The sequence below is a fragment of the Arvicanthis niloticus genome, chromosome 7, assembly GCF_011762505.2.
Source record: "Arvicanthis niloticus isolate mArvNil1 chromosome 7, mArvNil1.pat.X, whole genome shotgun sequence".
In the NCBI taxonomy this organism is placed as follows: Eukaryota; Metazoa; Chordata; class Mammalia; order Rodentia; family Muridae; genus Arvicanthis; species Arvicanthis niloticus.
Window position 1 is genome coordinate 25,470,111 of NC_047664.1, and position 25,531 is coordinate 25,495,641.

The 25,531-nt window shown below is 42.0% G+C and overlaps 1 protein-coding gene across 2 annotated transcripts in view; it reads right to left on the reverse strand.

Moving 5' to 3' along the window:
- The window catches only part of Egfr (epidermal growth factor receptor), a 162,363-nt gene extending 143,734 nt beyond the window's left edge, over window positions 1-18,629 (reverse strand). The window contains exon 1 of one of the 2 annotated variants that reach the window (XM_034508862.2): window positions 18,261-18,629. In XM_034508862.2, coding sequence (XP_034364753.1) covers window positions 18,261-18,348 — 88 coding nt within the window. In that variant the 5' untranslated portion in view covers window positions 18,349-18,629. The remainder of the gene's footprint in view (window positions 1-18,260) is intronic. The other variant, XM_076938102.1, reaches the window with a different exon arrangement.
- Window positions 18,630-25,531: the final 6,902 nt, after the last annotated feature.

Here is a 25,531-nt window from a genome sequence, read left to right on the forward strand (position 1 = left end):
GGATGGTTCTCCTACCCATTAAAGAATGTTCATCAGCATCCTTGGCCTCTATCTTATAGATGCTAGTAACAGGGATCAGTATGACTTCAGCTACTTTCTTCAGGTATTATTAAATATCTTCTAGGGTGGGGATGGGATAAAAGGATGAACCTAGCTGGTAAGTACTGAACCAGGCCTCCAGATTCCTAAACTGTGTTATCCTGATTCACAAATTAAGTCCTACCTTACATTTTCAGTCCTAATGTGATGGTAAGACCTTGGATGTAGAGAACCAGTAAGTGTGAAAGAGAGGGGTCATTTCAGTTGAAAGAGTTATTAAAGATATGCCAATCAGATGGAAAGAAAATAGCATCTGCCACTGTCATTGCTGAGTGACCACCACATTTCTGACTCTTACAGTTCATGATAGAGTGAAGTCATTCTTAATGGTGTTTCTTGAGATAGCAATTTATATTTAGTTCCAAAGCAACTCAAAAAACAAACATGTACTTTAATGGAATATTTAAGGTTGGACTTGGTTATAATCTTTTATCATGTATCCATAATCACATTATCATATTTTATGCAAAAATGATTTTCTTTTTGGTATTAAGAAGACTGGAAAGTTTATATATTACTCTGCCTTCATACCAGTTGATGTGAACAAAAATATATAACATAAAACAAAATTATGTCTCTGAATGATGGTAAATGTTCCAGAGCACGCTTTTCTATCTGAAGAGGTCTACCCTTACTGTTTGAAGTTATACTATGCATTTCCTGAGTAGTTATTCAGTTATAATTCAACTATTATTTCATTAAAACTACTTTTAAACTGATAGACTTCAAAGACGATTTCTCTGAAAAGTATTACCTGTAAAGACCCTTGCCATGCTCTCACGGGTTAAGAAAAAGCCTTGTGCGGGACTGTTTTCTAGATAGTACAAGATCCCTGTACTGGAGGCCAGTGAGAACATTTGTGAGATGCAGTTATTGCAGTTTAGGTCTGTGCTGGTCTCGATACATCAGAGTTTGTCAGTAAATAAAGGTGAGTTAGGATTTCAGATGATTATCTGGGACACATACATAAGTATGTTAAATGTATACAGTAAGTATACTTATGTGCTGTGTACTCTGTACGACATAGTATAGGGAGTTTTGGGCTGGACTCCTTAGTCTCAGACTCATTCCAGGATTTTATATATTATTTCTGTTTCTTGTCATGGCTTACACCATGCATTATTGTTAATATTAATCAATAATGAAGATACAAACTCATTTGCCTAACTTTCTTACTGCTTAGTGTTTTTAACCTATAGAATGACTACCAAGTTTACTATCTTTGTCAATGGAGACTTCCAAATAGGAATCTCCTTATTACTCTGCGTATGGCATAATATAACTGACTTTATTCCCAGATGAATCACAAATGTTTTCTATGACAACACGAGAAACATCACCTGGTCATTTTTGAAGTTTAGAGTCAAATTCTAAATGTTCCAATAATCTCACACTTACTTAACAGTATAAAGTATACACAAAGCTTAAAATTTCTTTGAGCCCCATAAGCAAGATCATATAAACATCTCCTGCTATTTAATGATAACCGGAGATTTTTTCCTGTGAAAATACATGTTGCCACAAAAACAGAGTACTTCCAAAAATTAAGCTGACGCTAAAAAACAAACACAAAGATGGTCTCTTTGTTGTTCTTCAGTAAGCCACTGATCCAAAGTAAGAAAGGGGGCTGAAAAGTACATTGTAATATTTGAGACCAGATCTAAAATGGTAGATATGAAAGAAGTACCATACAAAGTGCGACATGCTACCTCGACGATAAGGAGCACGTCACACTCAAGATTCTTCTGACAGCGTCTTTTATTGTTACAGCTCTTTTAGTTAGAAGGATGCAAGATGGAGAACAAAGGAAGGACCCCAAGCCCCAGAATGTACTGACTTATATACTATCAAAGAGACATGATCTGTCCTCATTGGCTTACAGACTGGGGTCTCATTTACATATCCACTGATAGTACTTTCAGCGGGAAAATTCGCACCTACGCGTGCGCACAGCTGCAGACACCAAGGCCAAGAAGAGCCAGGAACAGGAAGCCAGCGCCATCTTATAATGGCGAGCGTATAGCTACTTCAGCAAACGCAGCATGGCTCCTAACAACAAAGACCTAATTCACCTGCTTCATATTTACCAAAATGTTTTTTTTTTCCCATGGGAGAAAAATAAACTTCAGAGGAATTACACAGTTGCATGTCTCCCAAGTCCACCCTTTTCTTATTAATTATCTCTGAACTGTCGTTGTGGGTGGAAGGGCTAGTACTGCTTTGAAGGAATCCAGCACATGTGTACCTCATTCTTTGAGAGTTTGTAAGCAGTTTAGCATCCAGAGGCATAACCCACTTTTTACACTTCCTGGAAGTGGGAGGAAGAAATTCTCTGACCTCTAGGCTCCTTGGAATAAACCCAGAGAAGCCTGCACAGAACATGCCAATGTGCAATGCTCCTTCCTTGAAGGGGTGTAATGTACACAGCACTGAGCATGCAGGAAACTGAATTTATACTTCACCATCATGTAGGAGTGAAGACAATGGTTGAGGAAGGGTAAGGGGCAGAGCTTAATCAGCCATTTCAACAAAGAGAAGGAAGAGGGCCCAGAGAGTTCTCCAAGAAGACCCCATTTCTCTCCCAGCTGCTACTTCGTTTCCAATAGCTTAGAACCAATTCTGTATTTGTTTGCCTGTTCAGGATCATAGTTTATGGATGCTCTGTCAGCGTTTATTACTATAACAAATATCTAAGATGATCATCTTACTAAGACAAAAGGCTTATTTTGGCTCAGGGTTTTATACACTCCAATCCATGATCTCAGATAGATAGACAGACAACAAGGGTGGAAAGTATGTCTTAAAAAGAAAGTCTCTCACTTTATGTCCTGGGATACAAACAAACAGACAAATAAACAAACAAGGAGGGTTTTCTTTCCTCCCAAATAAGCCAATGGTTTAAAGATTTCCTATGGGTATCCACCTGATAATGGGCTTGGTTCCAGATTGTCCTTCCCACCTTTTCCTCCACAATCTCCCGCTTTCAAAATCAAGGTTTACCCTTCCTAGTCTTCAATCTTTTTCCAGACTTGAAGAATCAGACCTTCTAAGGGTTACACAGAGAAACAGCTGGCAGTGCTGAACAATGAACTGTATATGAGAAGTGCTGAGGGTTCAGAGACCCGGGCAAATGCAAGGTGCCATACTGCCTCTCTGTTGCCTCCGTGTCTCATCTGCCCATCACTATGTACAAATATCCCACCTTAAAATCAGCATTCACAACGGACGCAGCCTCCCAGGAAAGACCACACAGGTTTTCTTCTCTCTAATTTCTCTTTTCCCCTGGTGTGAATAAAGTCTGAGAAGATGAGCTGATTTGACACTAAAGACCAGCTTTACTGTAAATGTAAATTGCAGTAACAATAAGACGTTTGAGCATCCACCCCAAGTTGAAAAGGATCCAAAAAGTTTTGAGTTCCAACATGCTGCTCATAAGGTTTTAGATTTCAAAGTAGTTTTTAGAATTGGGATTTTTTTTTTAATTCAACTTGTTCAATTGGTGAAGTCTCAGAAAAACAAAAATCTTACCTCTGAAAAGCTCCAAAATCAAAATGTTCTGCTTCCAAGCAATTCAAATAAGGGAAACTCAACTGTAATTGAAATTATACACCTTGCAACTGCTAAGCTTACAGTAAACAATGTTGATGTCAACAGAGGATTGTCAAGAGCTCACAGATTTTCCGTACTGATTTGGAGCTGGCCGACTGTGTTGGCTTTATCAAACAATCACAGGGAAATAAGGCCGTGCTCTCATGATTATTCAAATAAGACAAAGTGTGGCACAGGCCGTGCCGTGTGAGAACGATGAGGTGTTCTGCAGAGCGGAGGTATGGGCAACATTTGTTCACACATTAAGCAAATGCATCCAGGCTTTATACAGCTATCCCTGTTCTCAGTGCTGAGACATTCTCAAAGCTCACTGGACTTGAGTTTCACTCTCAGTAATGGAATGTAATGAATGAAGTCTGAATTTTAGGGTCTTTAGGGATAGAGATTATACTTCCTATGCAACCCATAGTTAAAAGTGTAGCTGTATGCAGGGAGAATTTAATGCATGCTAGTTGAGTCAACTATCTTAAAAATGAGATGTATATTAAAGGTTCTTCCAAAATTTATTAAAGTAAACTATCCGTGCTGGTAAAGCAACGCAATGTATGGTTTCACGCTGTAATGGGTGTAGGAATCAGGGCTTAGAAGGCTGGGCAAGCACAGAGGCTCAGAAAGCTGCCCCAGGATTGACAGTGTGCCAAGGCTTTACTCTGTGAGTTGTGTGCTTTCTTGCCTCACAGTGCTGATGTTCGAGCTCATTTCCACATGTCTGTCTGAATATGGTTCCTCTGTATATGGAGGCTGAGGCTGGATGGGAGCATGCAAAGAGTGGAGCTGTGGGTCCCTGCAAGAGGATACTTTCTCTGCAGAGTTTCTGTAGTTGCTGAGTGTCTGTTGCTTCCAGTGGTGAAATTTACACACAGGGTGTTATTTTGTTGCTACCTTATTTCACTTTCTGTGTGTAATTTGAAATGAACCAAGTGTAAGTTGCAGTAACAATCCAAGGAGGGTCATTCTGAGTTAAAGAGATCTGGTACGTTTTTATTTATCCCTAAAGAAAGAGCAAGCACATTCCTTTGTCTCTGATGTCCAATACTTTATGAGATTATGGACTTTCTGACAACATTGTGACCTGCCCAGTAACATTTCTTTCTTTTTTATGTATTGGGGAGGGTACATCTGCCATGACATATGTGGAGGTCTAAGGACAATTTTTTATAGCTGGTTTTCCTCTACCTTTGCACAGCTCCAGTCATTGAACTCTGGTTTCTAGGCTTGCAAGGTAAATAGCTTTCCATGTTGAATCATCACACTGGCTGCCCTGTATCGGTCTTGTGCATCAGGTGGCTGTGAGTATAGGGGCACCATAGACAGTCTTAAAATTTTTTTACAGTGTAATGACCATGTAAAAAAGAACACATATTAAAGAGTGGTTTAGAAATGTTTTTAGAGGTGTTTCAGTAAATTCATATATCTGTGTATACAGCACCTACATCAAGACACACGACATCACCAGCTTTCCAATGAACCTCATGTAGCACACATATACCTGAAGTAAGAACAGGGTTTGTTCAGTTCACCAGTCCCCCTCCCCATCTCTCTGTCTGCCTGCCCTAAGTCCTCCCCACAACTCTCATCACGATTTCATGGCTTTCAAATATTGCAATTCAGAAACTTTTCCTTACAAAATTTCCATACAGTATTGTGAAAGACATGGTCTCCGTATCATTACGTCTCTAGCCAATTAAAACAGCAAACTCCTGGCCTGGGTTAGCAACAGGCAGAGACATGGATACAAAGATACATAAATTTTCTGCTAAGATGGTGCCACAGGGCCCGGGGGAGGAGGACACATGACAATACTGAATCTTCTGGAAGAACTTTTACAAGCTCCTAGAAATCTGTCATTCCTTAAAAACAAATGTCTAGAATTTCAACACTGGGGAGTCTGAGGCAGAAACCTCACAAGTTCAAGGCCAGTTGGGCACTATAATGACACCCTGTCATTATAAAGAGGACAAATAAAACAGCCAGCAGAGGTATTGTTACCCCAACAAACTATGATTCATAGTCATATAACTTCATCTTTATTGTTTTCAGAACAATTTCTAAAACCAACAACAGCCTCAGTCTTAACTTCTCCATTAAAATAAAAAATTCAAGGGGGCTATTGGGATGATTCCAAGCTTAAGAGTAATAATAGCTTCTCCAGAGGACATAGGTTTGATTCCCCCTATCCACATGGAGGTTCACAACTCTATTCACTCCAGTCCTAGGGGAGCCACCACCCTCGCCTGGCCTCTCCTGACACTGCACACATGTGGTGCAAATACATACATTCAGGCAGAACACTGATACAGATAAAAAAGAAACAAATAAACCTCAGAACAAAAATACTAATCTAAAAAATAAGATCAAAATACTAAATTCAAACAAAATGTGACTTGGAAGTGAACAACCGAAAGCTTACAAAGCTGACCAAGAGTGGGTATGTTATCACCACGTTTCCCTCTTCCTAATCAGACCTTTCCTTTCCCTTTCTAAAACTTCAAAAGTAAAACGTTTACCACAATTTTAACACTGGAAAAAGAGGTTTTACCACCCCCAAACCAACATGTAAAGCTTAATTGCACTTCCCTTTGTAGCACAGAAATTTCCACATCGAACAAAGCCTTCAAAGTGTTTCACCCCCCCCCCCTTCTCACACACAGCTGGGCTGTTACCACTTTAAAAATCTCACAGACAGTGCAGACCAACCAGTACAAAGGTTAGACTACCCATCCTTGTATCTGTAAACCACATAGCTAATACATCCTTCTACAGTGTAAAGCAGCTTTGCCACCAGCACTGTGTATGAGATGTGAGTGTCAGCTTGGAACTGTTAGCTTTTCCATTTCTTGGTGTTTCTTGCAGCAAAGCGATTGATTTTTATTTACAGTCTTAAAATGCCTTTAAAAGTAATATGGTGCTGGTAGAAAAGAAGCCTCTGTCATATCTTAATCCATCACCAGTCTGTAGACCACATGTGTGTCTAGTGCCCACTGAGGCCAGAAGTGGGTGCCAGATTCCCTGGTTCTGGAGTTACATAGGTTGTGAGTCTTCACACTTCCTTGTGAATGCTGGGAATTGAATCCTAGTCCTCTTACAAAAGCAACCAATGTTCTTAACCTCTGACTCATCTCTATCACCCAAAATCTATACGTTTTGTGGGTGCATGTAACACTTGCAACCCTTTTTGCTATGAATGCGTTAAAGAGACAGGAAACCTAGTTAAGTCTGTGAATAGCCCCAGATTAAAGTAGCTCTCCTGGGGGGGATGAGTAGGGAATGACTCCAAACTCTCCATGGTGAGTACTGAGTGGCTTCAAAGGTGTGTATGTTCATGGTTATAATCTTCAGAACTGCAGCTGTTGAGAGATAGAGGATCTTTTAAGAGGTGGAGACTAGTGGATGGGTTTTTAGGGAACTGGAAATGCAATTTCAAAGAAGACTGTCTCAGTGTCTTCCTTTTTCTCTGTGGTTCTTTGTCTCTTTGCTCTGTCGTGTGCTCCACACCATGATGTGCTGTCTCACCAGCAGATCAAAGCAACAGAGATAACTGATTATATGCTGGAACCTCCACACACTTTGTCTAAACAAATCTTTTCTCTTTATAAACTAATTACCTCGGCTATCAGCTATACTGACAGAAAATAGACCAAAGTTGCCATAAATGCACTAAGCACAGCCTGAGCCACCAGTTAAGTCTAGATCAAATAGTGCTGGAGAGAGGAATAGAAATCTATTCTTGTCTCTCTTGATGAAAGTGGACTGGCTGCTGTATACGCCAAGAACTCAGGCAACACCTGTTGTCTTCCCTCTGTGAGACTGAGATGGGTAAGGGATGCATGAAGAACCAAAGGCTGCACACCTGGAAAAGAGTGAGGCCATGTCTGCATTGGTGATGCCAGATAAGGACTGAATCATTGAAGGAAAATGGTGCTTCCCTTCACCTGTGGTAAAGTCTCCCCTGGAGACCAGCACAGGATAGGTCATCAGAGCTATACTGGAAAATTAAGGGTGGTTCAAAAACTAGTCCAGACTATATAGGAAACTAGTAAACAAAACTTTCTTGTCAGAAAGACAAAGACCACAGAAGGGAAGGCAGGATGTGGTACATATACTCTGAGAGTCTTATAATGGGGCCAAGGGCCAGTCACCAAAGGGCTGAGAGAGTGGAATTCAACCTGTCTCCTGTTCAGATCTCACTAACCCTCTGAGTATTTAACCATAGGGCAGTCATCTGTGGCAGAGCACAGAGCTGCTGAGCAATCTAGGACTACCTTTCCCAGTCAGGTGGCTTTGGGTCAGGACAGTAACACTGTGCAGTGTCAAAAAGTAGCCACAATGAGGACTGAGGGCCCTAGAGTTAGTCTAGGACTTCCTATGGTAAGAGTAGAGAGCACATGAAAAGTGCTATTTCCAAGAAGAAAACATTCATCCATTCTCTGGTGAATACCCTGTTGTACAAAGTGGGTGCGTGGAGGCCCATGCAGGCTTACCACCTGGGCCAACATCTCCCTGCACATGGAGACTCTGTAGTGTGGCACCAGAGTCACTCCCACCTGTTACTCTATGACACTTCCCTGTCCATCTGGAAAGTGAAGATTAACAAATGATTTTTATTATGAGGTATCTGCGCCCCCCAAAGCCAAATCATAGACAGCATATTTTGGTACAAGCATTGTGTGGGTGTATTCATAGTTAACCTCCATGTATGCACTATTCATGCTTACAAAGATTTATCATTCCATAGGTGCTTGAGATAGTAAGGTATCATTGCTTTTTCTAGAATAAAAAGAAGATACCCATCAAGGCTAGTGAGGACCACTCCTAGAATGGCGTATCTAGTGTATTCTCTAGGCTATTGCAATGGTTTTCATGTTGAAAAAATTATTTATGGACATGGTCATTTGGAGACACATTTAGAGTCAATGGAAGTTTTCAAACATCTGTCTAGGAAGTCTGAACTCCACACAAGTGGTTTCTTTTGAACTCTGACATGGTGAGTCCCTTTATCTCACAAATATAGTACATTCCTGCTGAATAAGTGTCTCCAGTACCCCCTTCCTACACAGAAACACCTGACGGTTCTTCCCCTTATCAGTAAATGACAAAAACCATTCTATTTCACAATCAGAACATACAGAAACAGACACAGGTTCTGTGAGAAAAACAGCTCTGGGCACCCCAGCTGGCATCTGTAACCAGCAGATGACCAGACACATTTGCTGTAAAATAATCATAGTAATTATAGTAACAGAGCATTAGACAGCCAGAGTCCACACAAAAGTGCAAAGCCAGCTTTGTCTGTCATGAGCACAAATGGCCACTTAGCCTGGATTGAAGTGTATGCTGTATATTTGTCTTACGATTCCTGTTTGCTCCACTTGTTAGACACAATCGGGAGCATGTCAAGATTCTGCTTATTATACAAGACAGCCCAGAAGTCTGTGCAGATGAAACTCAGTGAGAGAAGCCCTTTCTTCCATACAGACACACTTGTTTCCTTAGAGACCCATTGCACCTGTACACAGCTATGCCAAGCTGCTTCCTCAGGCAGACACTGACTTAATGATTTAATTGTTCTCTCTGTCTGCTAAGAATGACGCCACTAAGGTGGCATGCTTGACGTCTTTTTTCCAAATGTCTGGGTATTAATTAACTATTATCTGTCCTGTTTGAGGGTAGTCTTAACTGATCTGGGGGCCTTTTCTGGCTCAGTAGAACTTCCTGTGAGTGTGACGTGTGAGTACCCACAAGATCAGCACTCTTGCCAAGGAGGTGTGTGTACGCAGACATTCTCTCTGAATAGAAACGAGCAAGCAAATCCTGGTTAGAAGTCACCGCCTGTGAAAGATCTGCTAGTCTACAAAGTGCATCCCACATGGTGTTGCTTCCTAGTGCCACAGAAACGCCAAGACCATGGAGGCATTCAGACTCTTGGCTAATCTTTCCAATGAGAGACTGTAAGCCGCAGAAGAAACAAATGTGCAGAATCTTCTTAAAATAAGGTTCAAGGAATCCCTAACTTTCTCTGTTTGGAGATATATAATTTGCAAGAGAAAGAGTATGCAATTAGCAGGTCACCTTTCCTGAGATCCCACTCTTACTGGCTGCTTTAGCATGCACCAGGTCTTGAGTTTGTGAGTTTCAACAATACTGCCTTCCTTACATTGTATATAAATCTTATATTTCTGCAACTGAGCAACCTTATTAATATTTAGAAGCTTTTGCCACACCTATTACCCAACAAAACTAAAATTCTCTTTTTCAAAAGACAAGGATAATATTATGCCATGAGGAAAGACTGGGGTCAGATAATCAACCATCTGGGACATTTGTCACTCAACTGCCTCTCCCCCAAGCCAGGCATATTACTAGGTTTGTGTTCAAAAGGGTAACCTTGAGGCAAAAGACCTACATAACTCTAACTGACCCCTGATTCCACTCTTGTTCAACCTTCTGTCCTGCCTTTGCTCTGCAAACTTTTGTTGACTCAAGAAAACCCAGCAAACATCTGGGCAGGTAACCTGTAACACTTTCAAGGTCTAATTACTAAAGCTGCCTTGCAACCAACAACCTAACATCTTGGTCATTGAAAGCCTTTGTGTATTGAACTTTTCATCATCTCTAGGTTGAAAAATCAATCATCAATCTTCGCAGTGACATCGTTGAAACTGACAATATAGGACAATAACCAAAGATCCATTGCTCCACCGACACCCGGGACTCTCCTCTATTTCACGTGACAGTCGTGAAACATAAACATGTTTTGCAGGAATTTCTGTCCAAGCCCTGAAAAGTTTCCGCTGTGAGGAATCAGCGATGACAAAATGTTCCTTCCTTCTCGGTGAAGGAAAATAACACTGTGCTTAGATATTTCTTAGGGGAAAGGTACCTCACCATCCAAGAGTGAGCTACTCACGTCACAGTCCACATTCCATTCATTCAACCAAGAAAGTGCCTCCGAGTGAATAATTTGTTGTATATAACAATTTCTCCTTAAAAGTCCATGCTCATGCCTAGCCTTGCAGAGACTTGAAGTTCCACCAGGATAGGCAGATAGCGCGGGGGGGGGGGGGGTTCCGACCCTCTCAGAGGAGAAGAGAAGGGGAATGGGGCAAGGACCGACCATGGGAAGGGGTGACCAGAAGGGGACAGTAAGAGGGATGAAAAGTGAATAAGGAAAAAAATTAAATTAAATTAAAAAAAAAAAAAAAACCAAGGCTGTGGTAACAGGTCTCACCCCAGACAGAACAATTTTAATAAAGGATATTATGTAAAGAACAACCCTGGTTTGTGTGTGTGTGTGTGTGTGTGTGTGTGTGTGTGTGTGTCCAATTTGTTGTCTTTTTTTCAGAATAGCTGTTTCAATTTCTACTGAGTTTAACTGTATGCTTTCCTTTAAAGTTTAGAAGTGACCCACTGACCATCCATAGACCCACCTGCTGAATGGCCACATGTTGCCACAGGCATCGATGATGGTCTCAACAGCTGAACCAGGCTGCTTTGGCCCCCATTTTTCTTGCAAGTATTTTTAAACCTGTCAAGCTGACAGAAGCTATGACCTAGCATGTTTTAAAAATTAATCAAGCTTCTAATTTCTAAAGTAAAATTTGGGCCAGCAAGAAGGCTCAGAGGATAGCAGTGATTGCTGCTAAGTCTAAAATCCTGAATTTGATTCCCAGGATACAAATTCATGTGGAAGGAGAAAACTGATTCCTACAAGTTGTCTTCTGAGGTCCACACTAGGGCAGGGGCAGACACACACTCATGCACTTATGCACACATGTGCTCCAGGAAAGTATATAAGACAATCATGGCTTGTCTTTCTAACTCTGTACTAAAATACACTTTAGAAAACATACAGTTGAGTCATTAGACTTTACAAGTTAGTACTAGACCACACTTAAAGTGGTTTTTCTAAATGACTGTGCTCAGCCCAAGCTTAAGCACATACAATGGGTAATAGGGTATGGGACTAAATCAGGCAACAAGTGTGTAAGCAGGAAACGTTAAGTGTGATTAAGTTAAATTTTCCCACAGCTTTTAAGAATTTACTATTTTCCTTTAAATAAGCAGAATCAGGTTTTGACATCTGAAACATTTAAGAAAAAAAGCTGAAATCTTTCAGTGATGTGAAATAGTCAGGGACATCTGTCCTTAAGGATTTATACATATTCAATACGTTATTTTATTTCAGTTTCTTTATTGTTGAGATTATAATATATTCACAACATTGCTCCCTTTCCTTCTTTTCTCCAAACGTGCCCACTTACCTTTCCCCTCTTTTTTTTTTTTTTTTTCAGAGTCACGGCTTCTATTTTTTAATTGATTGTTATTGCATGCATATGTGTATATACATAGAGTCCTAATATTCATGACACTAAAATAATGAAAAATTATGATAATAGGGAAAGACACCACACCATTCAGTTTGTCATTAGAAATCTCATTTTATCATTCATAGTGATCATCATGATGCATCAATTTTATCCCAAAGTGGAGTACAGGGAAGGAAAGCTTGCAGTACTCTTACCAACAACACACAAGGAAGCACAGCGGCTAAAGCAGTCGTGATGTTATTCACTCAATGCATGCACACTCAATGCATGCACACTCAATGCATGCACACTCAATGCATGCACACTCAATGCATGCACACTCATTTTAGTGGTAAAATTGTCTAGCATTGTATTTCTACTTCCAAAATAAAATCTTTTACAAACTCTCCTGGGTCACCTGCAGAGGTCCCTTAGTCACACACAGGCATAGGTGCTCAGGTAGCCAGAAGCCTTGCTTTCCCTTATTCTTTATGAATCTACCTGTTTGTACCACGATCTGTTCAAATAAACAGGTGAATGTGTACACCAAATGCATCTTCCAATTCACAAGTGGCAGTGGCTCAATTTGGGAAACTTTTTTTTTGGGGGGGAGGGGGGCTTGTTGTGATTCAATATATATTGTGCCTATGATTAAGGAGACATTGAGTGTTTTGATTTCTGTATTGGAAGATTCATAAAGCATGTAAAATCATCATTTTGTTCACCCATAGCAAGGTTTAGGGGGAGCATGCTATTGTATCATTCACATTAAAATCTTCCAACCACAGTCTAGAGATTCTAGTTAATTCTTCATATTTTCTCATTACTTTTTAAATAATAACACTTATTTTAATTGTGTCACTTCTCAGTCAACGCACTTTACTTTTGAAGTAATAACTTTCTTTAAAGTACTTTAAGTAAACCATGCTAAAAATAAATAAATAAATAAATCGTTAGCATTCACTATAAAGGACGTCAGGGTTACAGAAGGCCAGGAAAGGCACGTTGCTGGGAAATGCTGGAGCTGCCCAAAGTTTCCACATTCTTTTCGTTTTGTTTGAGACCAGCAAAAAAACTGTTAGACTCAGTGCAACTATCTTTTTTTTTTTTTTTGAGAAACTGCTCCTATCATGTGGGGAGAACTAGGTCTTCTTTTTATGTGCTCTAATAGAAATCTCAAATCACATCTGTCGTTAAACATGACCTTGCAGAGCTCTGTGTCCACATGCCTCCCCCAGCTCAGCAGAGATGTTAGATCCTTTGAAAGCAAGCACTACTCTCTCATTCCTCTGCTGTATCCAGAACACAAGAAGTGCTTGTCGAGATGGCTGTTCTCATACTCCGCCATGCTTGGGAATCTCTTAGAAGGGTTTTCATTTGATTTTTACTGTACAGAGCAGCGATTTGATGATGACTTAAGAAGTGAGGGTGTGCACTGAAGGGTGTGCCGCAATTTATAAACACTGTGGCTTCCAGTATGCCTAACTATTACACGTGAGTTACTGAGCTGCAGCTAAAAGGATCGATAACCAAAAATAAGCCTGTGTTAATGTAGAAAGGAGGAGGACATCCACAGCCCTAGGAGGTTTAACATTGGTGTGACAGTGAGCATCTGGCAGGGGGTTGTCATGGGGCTAATGGCTTTATAGCTAGAGACATGAACGGAAACAGAAATATCTAATTCTAGTGAAAAATATCTCGTTCTGTTGCTTTAGAGTCTGCTGTCTCATAGATGTCCCCATCTCAATACTTCACACTCAATACTCTAAACATTGAATGAATACTCAGCTCCTGTTCTCTGTGATTTCCCAACTTTCCAGGCCCATGCACAGATTCTGTGTCTACCAAGACTTCCAGGTTGGAAGTGTGTGTCTTGAGCTGATGTTCTCAGCTTTCCCTACTTGTTCCCTACCATCCTCTGTCAGATCTGCCTCCAGATCAGTCTTCCAGTCACTTGTCCTGCATCCTCCTCAATCTCACTTTATGTCACATGTAACAGTCATCCATCTCCCTATTTACACAGATACCCAACAATCCAGGCTTCACATTCCCAGGAGACATTACCACCAACCACTTCCTGGTGGTTCCTTAAGTTCTCCAGTAAGTCCTTCAATGTAGAAGATCCATCATTGTGCTGAGACTAATGGATCTCATCTTGAACCGTGTAGAACATTCTCTCTCTTCCAGTTCACTTGACCTTGGTAGTTCACTAGTGTGCTTTCCAGAACTTGACTCTCAACGCCACTTCGGTAATCGGTAGTCTATTTACCCCATATGATCTTTTCCATTTGAGGATTTTCTTGGTCTCCTCAGGTAGAATGAAAAGCAAAACTCAGTCTTGAAAAGCATTCTTTAGCCCCTACAGATCTTCCATTTCTTCTATGATTCTGTTGAACATTTACTTATGATCTTTCACTCTGTCTTCTACTAAATGACTTTTAGACACTTCAAGGGACATATCAAGACCAATTCATTCTCATACCTCAAAATATAGATAGCACAGCACAAATTATGCATCATGGCTCAAATACAAAGAGAAGTGTAAAAAAAAATAGTTCTAGGGGCCAATGCCTGTCCTTATATTCAAAAGGCAAACAATAGTGATTAACTTACATAATTGTATAAAACAGCTCATGTGTGGGCACTCTTCAGTAACAATGAAATTACAGCGATATTTAAGGATACCAAAAGGGCATTATAATGTTTTCAAACTAAGTATAGCCTCTTGTCGATGAAAAGTTGAACAGTTAGAAAGGGTACTTGGAATCTAGGTCTGTCCTGGAAGAACTCCCCCAGATGTGTAAACTTGAAAGAAGGGCATTCCACCCTGTGATAGTGTACATAGAGTTTCTAAAGCAAGCTGATGGAACTGGTAAGAATGAAATCACTCTTAGCACATGTGTTTCACAGATAGCCAGTCAAAAGGACCAAACAGTTAATAGTGATAGAGCCTTCAGAGATTAAGATACCAAATCCAGTACTTTTTTTGTGTTTTAGAAAAGTTATGAATTATGAGGTTAAGTACACAAAGCCAACTGAAGCTGTTGAGTCTATTGGTGCTACCACCTGATTTCAGATAACGACATGTTCTACCACTGTGAACGTGCACCGTAACAAAGTCAGTCTGAGTACAAGTCTCCTTTACATATTTGAAAAGCAGATTACCAATGTTTAACTCGTGGTTTCAAGAACTACATATGTCTAGGGGCAATGATATAACCATTAGGATCCTCCTTTAAACTCATAATGGCTGGCACATTTTAGGCAAGCAATAAACATTTACTGGCTCTAGAAAGGAGATCTCAGAAGCCTGGAGCTCCAGTGGGACTCTCCACCTAACCCAAACCTGGAATGAAAACATAAGCTTCTTGGATGTGAAGCCAGGCTTAGGCTTCCCAAGACCCAGACCTCTAAGAGACAGACAGACAGACAGACAGACAGACTATTGAGAAGCCTTTGGAAACTCCTCCAAGTTTCTTCCACCTCCAAACTCCACTGCCTTATTCAGGCTGAGAGTCCCTGCTCTCCTCATTCGCTCTGCACACAGGATCTTTTCCAAAGTAGTGAGTAGTGGTTTCTCTTGCCATCGTGGTACAGGTGGAACTTGCTCAGAAAGGCCAAGCCAATATCCTGCCCATATTTTGTTTTGGTGACTACACTGCCCCCATCAAAGGCAACCCAGGAGACTACAGCATCCATGAACCGGAAAGTAGGCCACTAAACAAGCAAATTTCAGACAGGGACTGATCCTCAAATGCTTGTTTTCTGGTCCTTAGCCTTCTAGCTTTACAACTGAGTCATTTACACACCTAAACTAGCCTGGCCCTCCTACAATAAGGTATTGGAGTTTGGAGGTGGAAGGAACTTGAATCAATCTTGGCATCACTTCTTACTAGCTATGGGGGGAAATTACTACACTTCTATGTGCATAGGTTCTCTCATATAGATGATGAAAGCCACCTCTCACTACGTGCAACAGGAGGATTGACAATGCACTTAAAGCAGTGCCTAATAGTCTTCTGCTGGGATGACAAGTACAGATGGTACCATAGATTGGAGGGGAGGATAAATCATACCTCAGTTAAGGGAGCCAGTCTGGAACAAAACTGACCAATTAAACAAACAAATCCTTTATCAGCATGTTGCAGAAAGGGTGTCTCCAGGTTTCAATAATCTGCCCTTTAGAACTTAGCCTTTTTGTGTTACTTTAACAGAAAATCTGTTTGCTACTTTTACTGCTATACCCAGAAGCCTTTGGTTTTAAGTGAATACCATACAAACAGACAAACGAAATGGCGTTTTTATTTAACCTGAAACAAATCTCCAACCACTAATAGTGTTCAAAACAGTAACACCTAACACCGAAGCACAGTGTTTTACAGGGGCTCTAATGGGAAACTGAAAACTAAGGGAGGGAGGCCCACAGACAGGCACAGATGCCTCCCAAGTGACTGATGGGGACTGGAACTCTTTAGCTAAGGAAGGTAGGAGAAAAGCCATCCAGTCTGTGGAAAAAAAAAAGCCCTCATTTACTGACTTACCCCTGCTTTTTCCTGTACTGCAAACTCATGCTTGTCCGAACCGTCATGGTAGTCTCCCGGTAGATGTTACTAATTTTTCATTTATGCCACCGAGTCTCAAATCAAATGCTACAACTTCTAACTCTCGAGATAGACCCGTGAACTCTGAATGTATGGAATGGTAGCTAAACACTGGGGGAGGGGTGTAGTTTGTTTTGCTTGTTGATTTTTAAACCCAAATGATATCATTGTGTAGATAAGTTTGGGGAACTGAGCCTTACCCCCCTCAGTGCACCTCCAAAAGTGCACTGAGCACCAACCCCTAAGTCCGACTTGGATGCCGATGACATCAACAGCAAGTGCAGACCTGACTCCTGGAACCCGAGCGGCTGGATTCTGAAATTGTGCAATTAAACCTTCCGAGGCATGTCTCTCGTGTCAAGTGGGTTTATGGTCGGGTAGTCATGAAGCCAGACTTGTTCATGTTCCGTCTGGACAGTTGGCACATGTGATCCGTGGACATCAATCTGTTTCTTTTTAATTAGGGGTTATATTTTAGTTGGCCCAATATCAATCACTTCAAAAAGGAGAGGGAAAGAAGGAAAAAAAAAAAAAAAAAAAAAAAAAAAAAAAAAAAAAAAAAAAAAAAAAAAAAAAACCACCACCCAAGCGGGAACGTCTCAGATAACAAGTAAGAAAGTTTGCTACCGGCGACCTCATTTTGAAACACCAAGGGTGAACTACACAAGGACCCAACTGTCACAAGGAGGTCAGCCTTACCATTGCAAAGCCAAGAGATTCTGCAGAAGCCCAAACTTCTGGGCAAGGGCAAATTCGGGGATCCCAGGGAAGCAGCCACCCCACAACAAGACTAGCGGCAGGGAGCTTTGGTTCCCAACCAATGCACCTAGCCTGGCAGGTCTCTGGCATGCTCTATGCCCAAGAGGTGGAATCGATCCACCCCACCCGCTACCCCCATCCCCACCCCACGCCCTCCTCTTTTTTTTTTTTTTTTTTTTTTTTTTTTTTTTTTTTTGTAGAGGAGAAGCAAATCACCACCAACACCATCTTTTCCCCAGAGGTCCTAGGTGGTTAGTGACAGAGATATCTCCCACACTTCCGCGAAAGGGCACGCAGAAATCTGCAAGCCACATTGGGAATCAGGCCACCAGGTCCTGAGAGAACCCTGGCGGAGAAGAGCGGTGTTTAGAGAGCGCTCAGGAAACCGCGCGTCTCACAGGTCCTGACCTTGACCAGAGGCGCGTTGGTTCTTACTCCAGTCCTTCAACCCGCGTACTGTGCGGGTGGGACATGCCCGTCCCGCTTGAGGATCCCGGGTCCCTTCGCTTCCCCCTGACAGTACTGGGCGCACGTGCGCCAATGCCCGGCGTCCCGCGCTGTCCCGCACCACGTCTACGCTCTGAACGCCTACTGAGCGCAGAAAAGTGAGGCAACTAAGTTGGCAGCACTCAAGATCCCCGGAGCGCACAGCCGCGGCTCCCACGCTGCTCTGGCAGCCCCTCTGCCCCAAGCCGGTCTCCCTTCCTTCGGCCGCCCCAGTCTCGCCCATTCCAGACATGAAACATCCAGTTCCTCCTATGGTCCCAGCCGCCTTTGGGAGCCAGAAGAGGAGGGGCGGGCGGCTGGGGACGCGGAGTCCGGAGCGGAGGTTGGGGCTGGGTGAGCGCGCTCGCAGGGGGCGCGGGACCGTGGGACACGCCCTTACCTTTCTTTTCCTCCAGCGCCCCACCTGCGGCGCACAGCGCGGCCAGCAGCACCAGCAGCACGGTTCTCGCGGTCCCCGAGGGTCGCATCTCTAACCCGGCGAGGTTGGCTCTGGCTCTCCGGGATTAATCCGAGATCGACTGAGTCCTACGGTCGTGCCTGGTGACTGCGTCCGCAAGGTACGCCCCGGACTCAGGCGCGCGTCCCGGTGACCCGTCGTCTGTCTGGGAGGCGAAAGCCTCCGCGACACGCTCCAGACGCCCTAGCCCAGGAGGAGCGCACAGTGCAGGAAGAAGAGGGAGGCTGCTGCGCGTTGCGCTGGGGCTGCCCAGACGTCTAGCTCGCCCGGGTCGGGACGTGGGGGAGGCTGGGCGGGAGGAGGAGGGACTAAGTGGAGGAGGAGGGATCCAGAGGAGCGAGGAGGAGGAGAATGTCAGGAGAGAGGAAGCGCTCGCCGTGAGGATCGAAAGCAGGCAGTGACCGGAAGGTGGTGGTGGATTGCCTTGGCCACCACTAGACAAGGCTCTGGGGGCGAGTCCTGGCTGCGTGCAGCAGGGCAGTGGGTGGCCGTTGGAGTTAATTTCTGAGTGGGGACTCCATTCCTCTGCATTTCAGGATCTAGGAAGTCCAGCCAATTCTATGTCACGGTCCCCTCCTTCCCTCCGTGTCTCCCACTTTCTTCCTTTCTTTCTTCCAATTAACAGAGCAACTCTGGACCACCTCGGTTACAAACTGTCCAACGGTAGAGCACGGGCTGAAAAATGACACAGATGGGGATGCTGTTCACTTATTCTCTGTAACTTCTCCTGTCCAGTGAGATCACAGCAGGGGCAGGTTGACTTTGGCAGCAGAGTTCCCAACCGCACCGCACCGCACGGGCAGGGCAGGGGTGGGGTGCCGCATGTCTGAAGTGGCACTCAGAAGTCGGAGGGTCCTTCAGATCCCATCAAGAACCCTCCAAGTCTGCTTAAAGAAGGACAGCCAACTCCTGGCACAGAGAACGGCCTCAGTTTGTGTGCTGGGTGAACGCGTGCATGCTGAGGAGCAGAACCATGGCAGTTTCTACAACTGGAACCAGTCGGGAGTGCTTCAAAAGCAAGGCAATGTACACGGGAGGCGAATTCCTTGGCAAAAGCAAAGACTTGACACAAACAACAGTGGACATATCTTTAGAGCAGTTAGCAGCCTCCACAAACCCAAACTAGCCCTGCCGCACACCAAGAGGCAAATTGCCAGGTAAGTTCACCTAGAATTTGGCCAGAAGTAATGTGTCCCCAAACTGCAGGACCGGCAAAGACCAACTAGTGTCCCTGCTTCTTAGCTATCAGAGAAACATATCCCGCTTCCATTCAGTCCAGAATCTCCGAGTTCTTCACAAAATCACTTGGTCCACTAACTTAGGTCCCTTTGTGGTGGGTCTCCTGATTAGCAGGAGTCATGGCTAACTAGTGATGTTCAGTTCAGCCTTTCCCTTTTCATGCAGCCATAAAGGAGGCACTCCGGATTTTCTTTTGCACCCAGCAAAGACAGGGCTGCTGCCCAAGTTTTGCAGGCGGCATCCTGAATGGGAACATTCCACCCCGCCTGTGCTGGGACCCTTGTCACACCCTGAAACCTTCATTGTGAAGTAGAGCAGGGCTTCTTAAACTTTTTCCTCCTCCGGCAACGGCTTTTCATGGCAGTTTTTATGTATTCTTGGGTAGGGACTTTATATGAAATAGGTGTCCTAATCAGACACCTGCCAATGGTAGATCATAACACAATGTTAAGATAACTTTTGGCATATGTGTGACTTTACCACTTGTTAAAGACTAAGGCAAATTTGCATACCAACGAGATTGATTTGTTTATTGTTACATAAATATTAGATTTTGACTGAATATTTGAAGCTACGGAATGTAGAGCATCTGTAACATTGTTCAGAGTTAATTAATATTTTGGTTTACAGTTCTCAATGCATGAAATAGAAAAAATATATTTAGGGCTATTTTGGACATTTTGTCCTAATCCCATGCTAAGATTCTGTTACCTTAAAAAAAAGACTTAAGACATTGATTTTTAATATTAAACATTCAAACACAGTACAATCCAAACACTCCCACTTGAAGCTCATATGCTAAGGAATGATGGTAAGAGAATAGTAAAAAATAGTTTTGTTTTCTGAATCATGACATTATTGTTATACAGGAACAGACAATTGTATATGAAGTAAAACTGTTGCAATCCATACCACATGGTAGTCTTGCATCTGAACTGAGTTTTTGATGCAGCAGTTCTTGGTACCCCCCCATGGTGTAGCAGCGTGCAAAGGGTGAATAATGTGTGTATAGAAGCAAGCAACATCACTGTGCAGTGCAATGCAGCACCATGGAGCACTGCCAGAAACACCTTAGTGTGATTAGAATTTTTGAATTAAACTTTGGTTATTGCACATTCAGAAAACTTTTACTGTTGCCAAAATGTTTGTACCCCTTTCCCAGAGTCACGCATTGGGGAGGGGAACACATGTGTCAATTTTCTGCTACATGTTCCAAGTAAGAACGTAGGTCAATTTTTAGAGTAATACAATAATAAGGGGGGATTAGAGAAACACAAACAAGAAACATAACAGTAGAACACAAAATGAAGATGAAATTGAGTTTTAATAATCTGCAGACAGTGAAGGTTCCCATGTTCACTTTTCCAGGGCTGAAACTCTGGCTAAAACTATATTTTCTATGAAGAAACAAATCATAATGAACGCATAGTCAAATAGAAATGATAATGATAGCTTTTTAAAGAATATGTAGAAATTTTTATGTAGATTTTTAAGAATATGTAGAAATTTCTCCTATGAACCCCTAAAAGAGGATTGTCTACCAATGACTTCAGGAATCTCTCTGTGACAAGCAGCCACAACGTTCATAAGCTGCTGGTTAGAATATCCCTTGGTGTGACCTGCTGATGGTTAGAAGATGCCTCAATATGATCCCATGATAGAACACCCCTTGGTGTGATCTGACTGCAATCCGGCTCCTAGAAACAAAGCTTCCTCAAGAGCATCAAGGAAGTGGTGACACTCTGAAGTTACAGAGCACAAAACTATGACAGCTTCTATGAAATATGCTTCCCTTTAGGATACCTACATGGAATCTTCTGGCACTTCGCCCTAGGACACCTGCATGCACTGCATAGTCTTCTGGGCTTGAACTATGAAGAGTAATGTCAGGATGAATTTGTACTCATTGGCAAGTCCTAGAGTTATTGCTGCTTATGTTAAATAAAAGTGGTCTCGGTAGGCTGGCAGAAATAACTTCTGGAAAGAACAGAGGAGCCTTGCAGAGCATACCCAGAACTTTGCAGACAGGCTCTGTGGAGAGTAATCAAAGTGAAGTACTTGGTACTTCATACACTTGGTACAGGTAAGCCAGGTGAAGTACTCTCTGTTGCTACCTCATCCTGGCGTGGCAGCAGCACTCGGGACTCAGCTGAACTCTGGTGAGACGTCAGTATATCTGATGACTCATGAGCCAACTTACATTTTTTTGTTTCTATCTTATTATGAAAAGATGACACTGTAGTTTAGAGAGGATCAAGAACTCTCTAAGTCCTTGCTAATATATGATACAAGCTGAATTTTGGCATCAGGGCTCCAGATTCTATTCTGTCATATAGTCAAAATTTGTTAGGTCAGATGCAACCAAAATCTCAGCTTGGCCAAGAAAAAAAAAATGAATAAAGTCCAGACTTGACATACTAGCAAACACATGCTAGGGTCACTTTCCACAACAAATCCCTGCACTGTGCCCATATTAACACAACTAGCTGCTTACTCTCTGCCAGATACATTATCATGCAATTTTTCTGATGAATGGCTACGTTGGAGGCTTTGAGTGTAGTATGTTGAATAACAGTTTACTCTTCCCTAAGAGTAACATGATGTTGAGGTTCCTGAGTTCTCAGATTCCACAGGAAGAAAGACAAGTTGTATCTTTTAAGTTTAAAAGAAAAGTAAACCCGAGGGAGGAAGACAAAGCAGAGGAGAGGATTTCAAAGTTTGCAGATATCTTAAAAGTCATACTCTGGACCTATCTAAGAACGGAATGAGCGGACCCCAGAGTATAATGGATTTCTCTAGAGGGTTTTCCTCTCACAGGAGCAGTAAATGCTAAGAGAGATTATGAGTCAAATTCTAAAATTATGAAACAATGTGCTCTTCTAAAGTTTTCATTTAAAAGTATATGCGTATAATAGTTCTTACAGATGTATTTTAAGGATTCCCAGGAATCTGGTAACAATTTGCATCAAGAGAGCTATTGGGTGTTGAAGGTTAGAGGGAGGTTTTTTCATTGTTTGTCCCTTTACACACTTAGAGTTTTGTCCTGTGAATACAAGGGTCATTACCCTCAGATGATCCCTGCTGACATTTGCTGGCCCTAGGAGAGCAGGCTCTGCTGCTGTTCTGGGCCTTGCATTCATTATTGTTGGGTCACCTGATTCTGAATGATTATTCCATGAGAGAAAATGCTGACAGAAAACTGTTTTGTTGCTATGATCCAAGAGTGGAGAGTTTCATGAAGCTTAACAATGCAAGCTGCTGGACAAACTGAAGAGTCAACATGTCTTGGATCCATTCACCAGAGACCTGGGTTAGAAAGGCACATCTTTCTGAGCAAATCTGGCACTGAGAGGTGGACCCAGGGAAGTGCAGCTTACAGGGGAACCAATGCCTGTCTAGGAAACCCTGAATGAAATTGACACATGCTTGTCTTAGTAAGGAGACGCCTGTGAGTTACAAACTCCATAGGGACCCACTTTTGGGAAGATACCAGGGATGATACAGTAAAGTGAGTGTTACATCTAGGAGACTGACCAGATTCTCACAGAGAAATCCTGGAGATAATTATATAGTCGTTCTGCCTGGGGAAGGTTATCAGAGGCACAACCTATGAAAGCTTTGAAAAGAGTTTAACATAGTTGGAATAAAGGAATAAACAACTCTCAGTTCCTCTAGGTATCTTGGGTGAGGGCAAGGATCTAAGAAGCATGTACAAAGTTCACAGTCCAGAGACACCAGCTCACTAAAGAGCTGAGACCTGTAGTAAGACGTAAAGGACCGTGGGGTCCTTCACGTCTCTCTGAACTGTACCTACTAAAAGCCTCGTTCTCATAGTTCCTCCTATCAGGGTACATCATGTCTACCCTGCAACAAAAGCTTACAATGTGTCTATGTTAGCCAGTGTTCTATTGCTGTGAAGCACCATGACAAAGCACACTTAAAAAGAAAGTATTTAACTGGGGGCTTGCTTACACTTTCAGGGGCTTAGTCTATTATCGTCATGGCAAGAGCATGGCAGTGTGTATGCAATCACGATCCTGAAACAGTAGTTGAGAGCTGCATCCTAATCTACAGGGCTGCTTGGGGAGACAGACTATGGGCTTGGCATGAGCTTCTGAAACTTCAAAGCCCACTCTCATTGGCATACTTCATTCAACAAGGCCACACCTCCTAATTCTTTCACATAGTGTCACTCCCAGGTAAACAAGTATTCAAATCTGTTAGCCTGTGGGGGTCATTCTCATTTGAACCACCCCAGCATCCTAAAAGTCAAGACATAATTTGAAGAGATTGGACAAAAACTGAAGCTAGAGTTGGGACTAGCATGAGAAAGCCAGGTGGGATGCTGCCTGCTTATAATCTCAGGGACATGGGAGGCCGAGAAAGGAAAGCCTGAACACAGAAGTTCAGTGACAGCCTGGGCAACTAAGGGCCTAACAGCCTTTAAAAAGAACATAGCAAGAATGTTGCAACAATCAGACCAGAATTTTAAAAATAAACAAATAAAAAAACATAACCATGATCAATGAGCTACAGCTTTAATTTTAATGGAAAAATGTACACAACACATAAGAGGAAATGAGCCATGTAAATGGAGAACAAAACATGAATGGTTCAAAGACAAATGCTAGAGATGAAAGAAAAAACCTTGTAGGTGGACTGAGATATGTCTTCAATGACCTTTGTGGACTGGCAATGTCTGAAGAAGGAATCTATAAATTTGAGGATAAGTCAATAGATTAGTATTAAAAAATGAAAAAGCAAAATAAGAAGCCTGGGAGTTGGGGGAAATGACAGAGAAAGATATTGAAGAGCTATGTGGCATCTACAGAAGGTGAAATGTGTGATGTAGACATAAAAAAAGAGGCAGAAACATCACTAACACTTAAAGTAATGGTGTGTGACTTTTTTTTCCTAAATGATCATCTGCCACTAAACCCCAAGTCTAGCAAGATTAGAAAACATCTAATAGGATTAGTATCTAAACCATACCAACAACTCTCACATAGGCATGCTGTGTCTAATCTTCACAAGTTGAAGGCAAGACAAGGTCATGACACCCTTCTGGAGAACAACCTGACAAGTGGAAGAGTTAGAAAGACACCATCTACATAAAAAATGAGAATTATATCTCCACCCAAGTAGGTGAAAGACTTTTGCCAGGAAAAAGTTAAGACACTGAAAAAGAGAAATTGGAGGACACTAGATGATAGAAACATTACTCATCTTCCTGTATTGATAGAATTAATATTGTGAAGATTTATGTTTTCCAGAAAACAATCTATAGATTCAATGTGCTTCCCATAAAAATTGCAATGAAATTCTTCATAAAACTAGTATTAAAAAAAAAAACAATCTTAAAGGCCCATGGAAACAAAAGATCATGGATAGTCAAAAGGACTGAGCTGTGTGAATATAGCCAGTGGTATCATGTTACCTGACTTCAAAATACACTACACATCCATAGAGGCAAAGACAGGTCAATATGTCAATATGGGGCACAAAAAGATATAAATGAAATGAAACAAACCAAACAAAAACAAACAAACAAACAAACATCTCTAAAACCAAAATAGCCTTTTCAACAAATGTTTCTGGCAAATGTAGATAGTCATTTGCAGAAGAATGGAACCAGATTTATAACTTTCACTCTGAACAAAAGTCAATTCAAAGTGACTCAGGATCTTAATTAAAATCTAAAACTTCTAAGGGAACACAATTCAGGATAAAAGAATAGGCAGCCATCTCTGAATAAAACCCCAATAATGTTTCCATCATTGAGAAATGGGGTTGCATGAAGTCAAAAAGCTTTGCACAGTGATGGAAGCTCTTAGTGCAGTAATCAGACAACTTTCAAAATGGGAGAAAATGTTTGGCAGCTGCTATTTAAATAAGGAGTTAACATGTAGACTACATAAATACTGTAACTATTGAAAACAAAAATTGGCAATAAA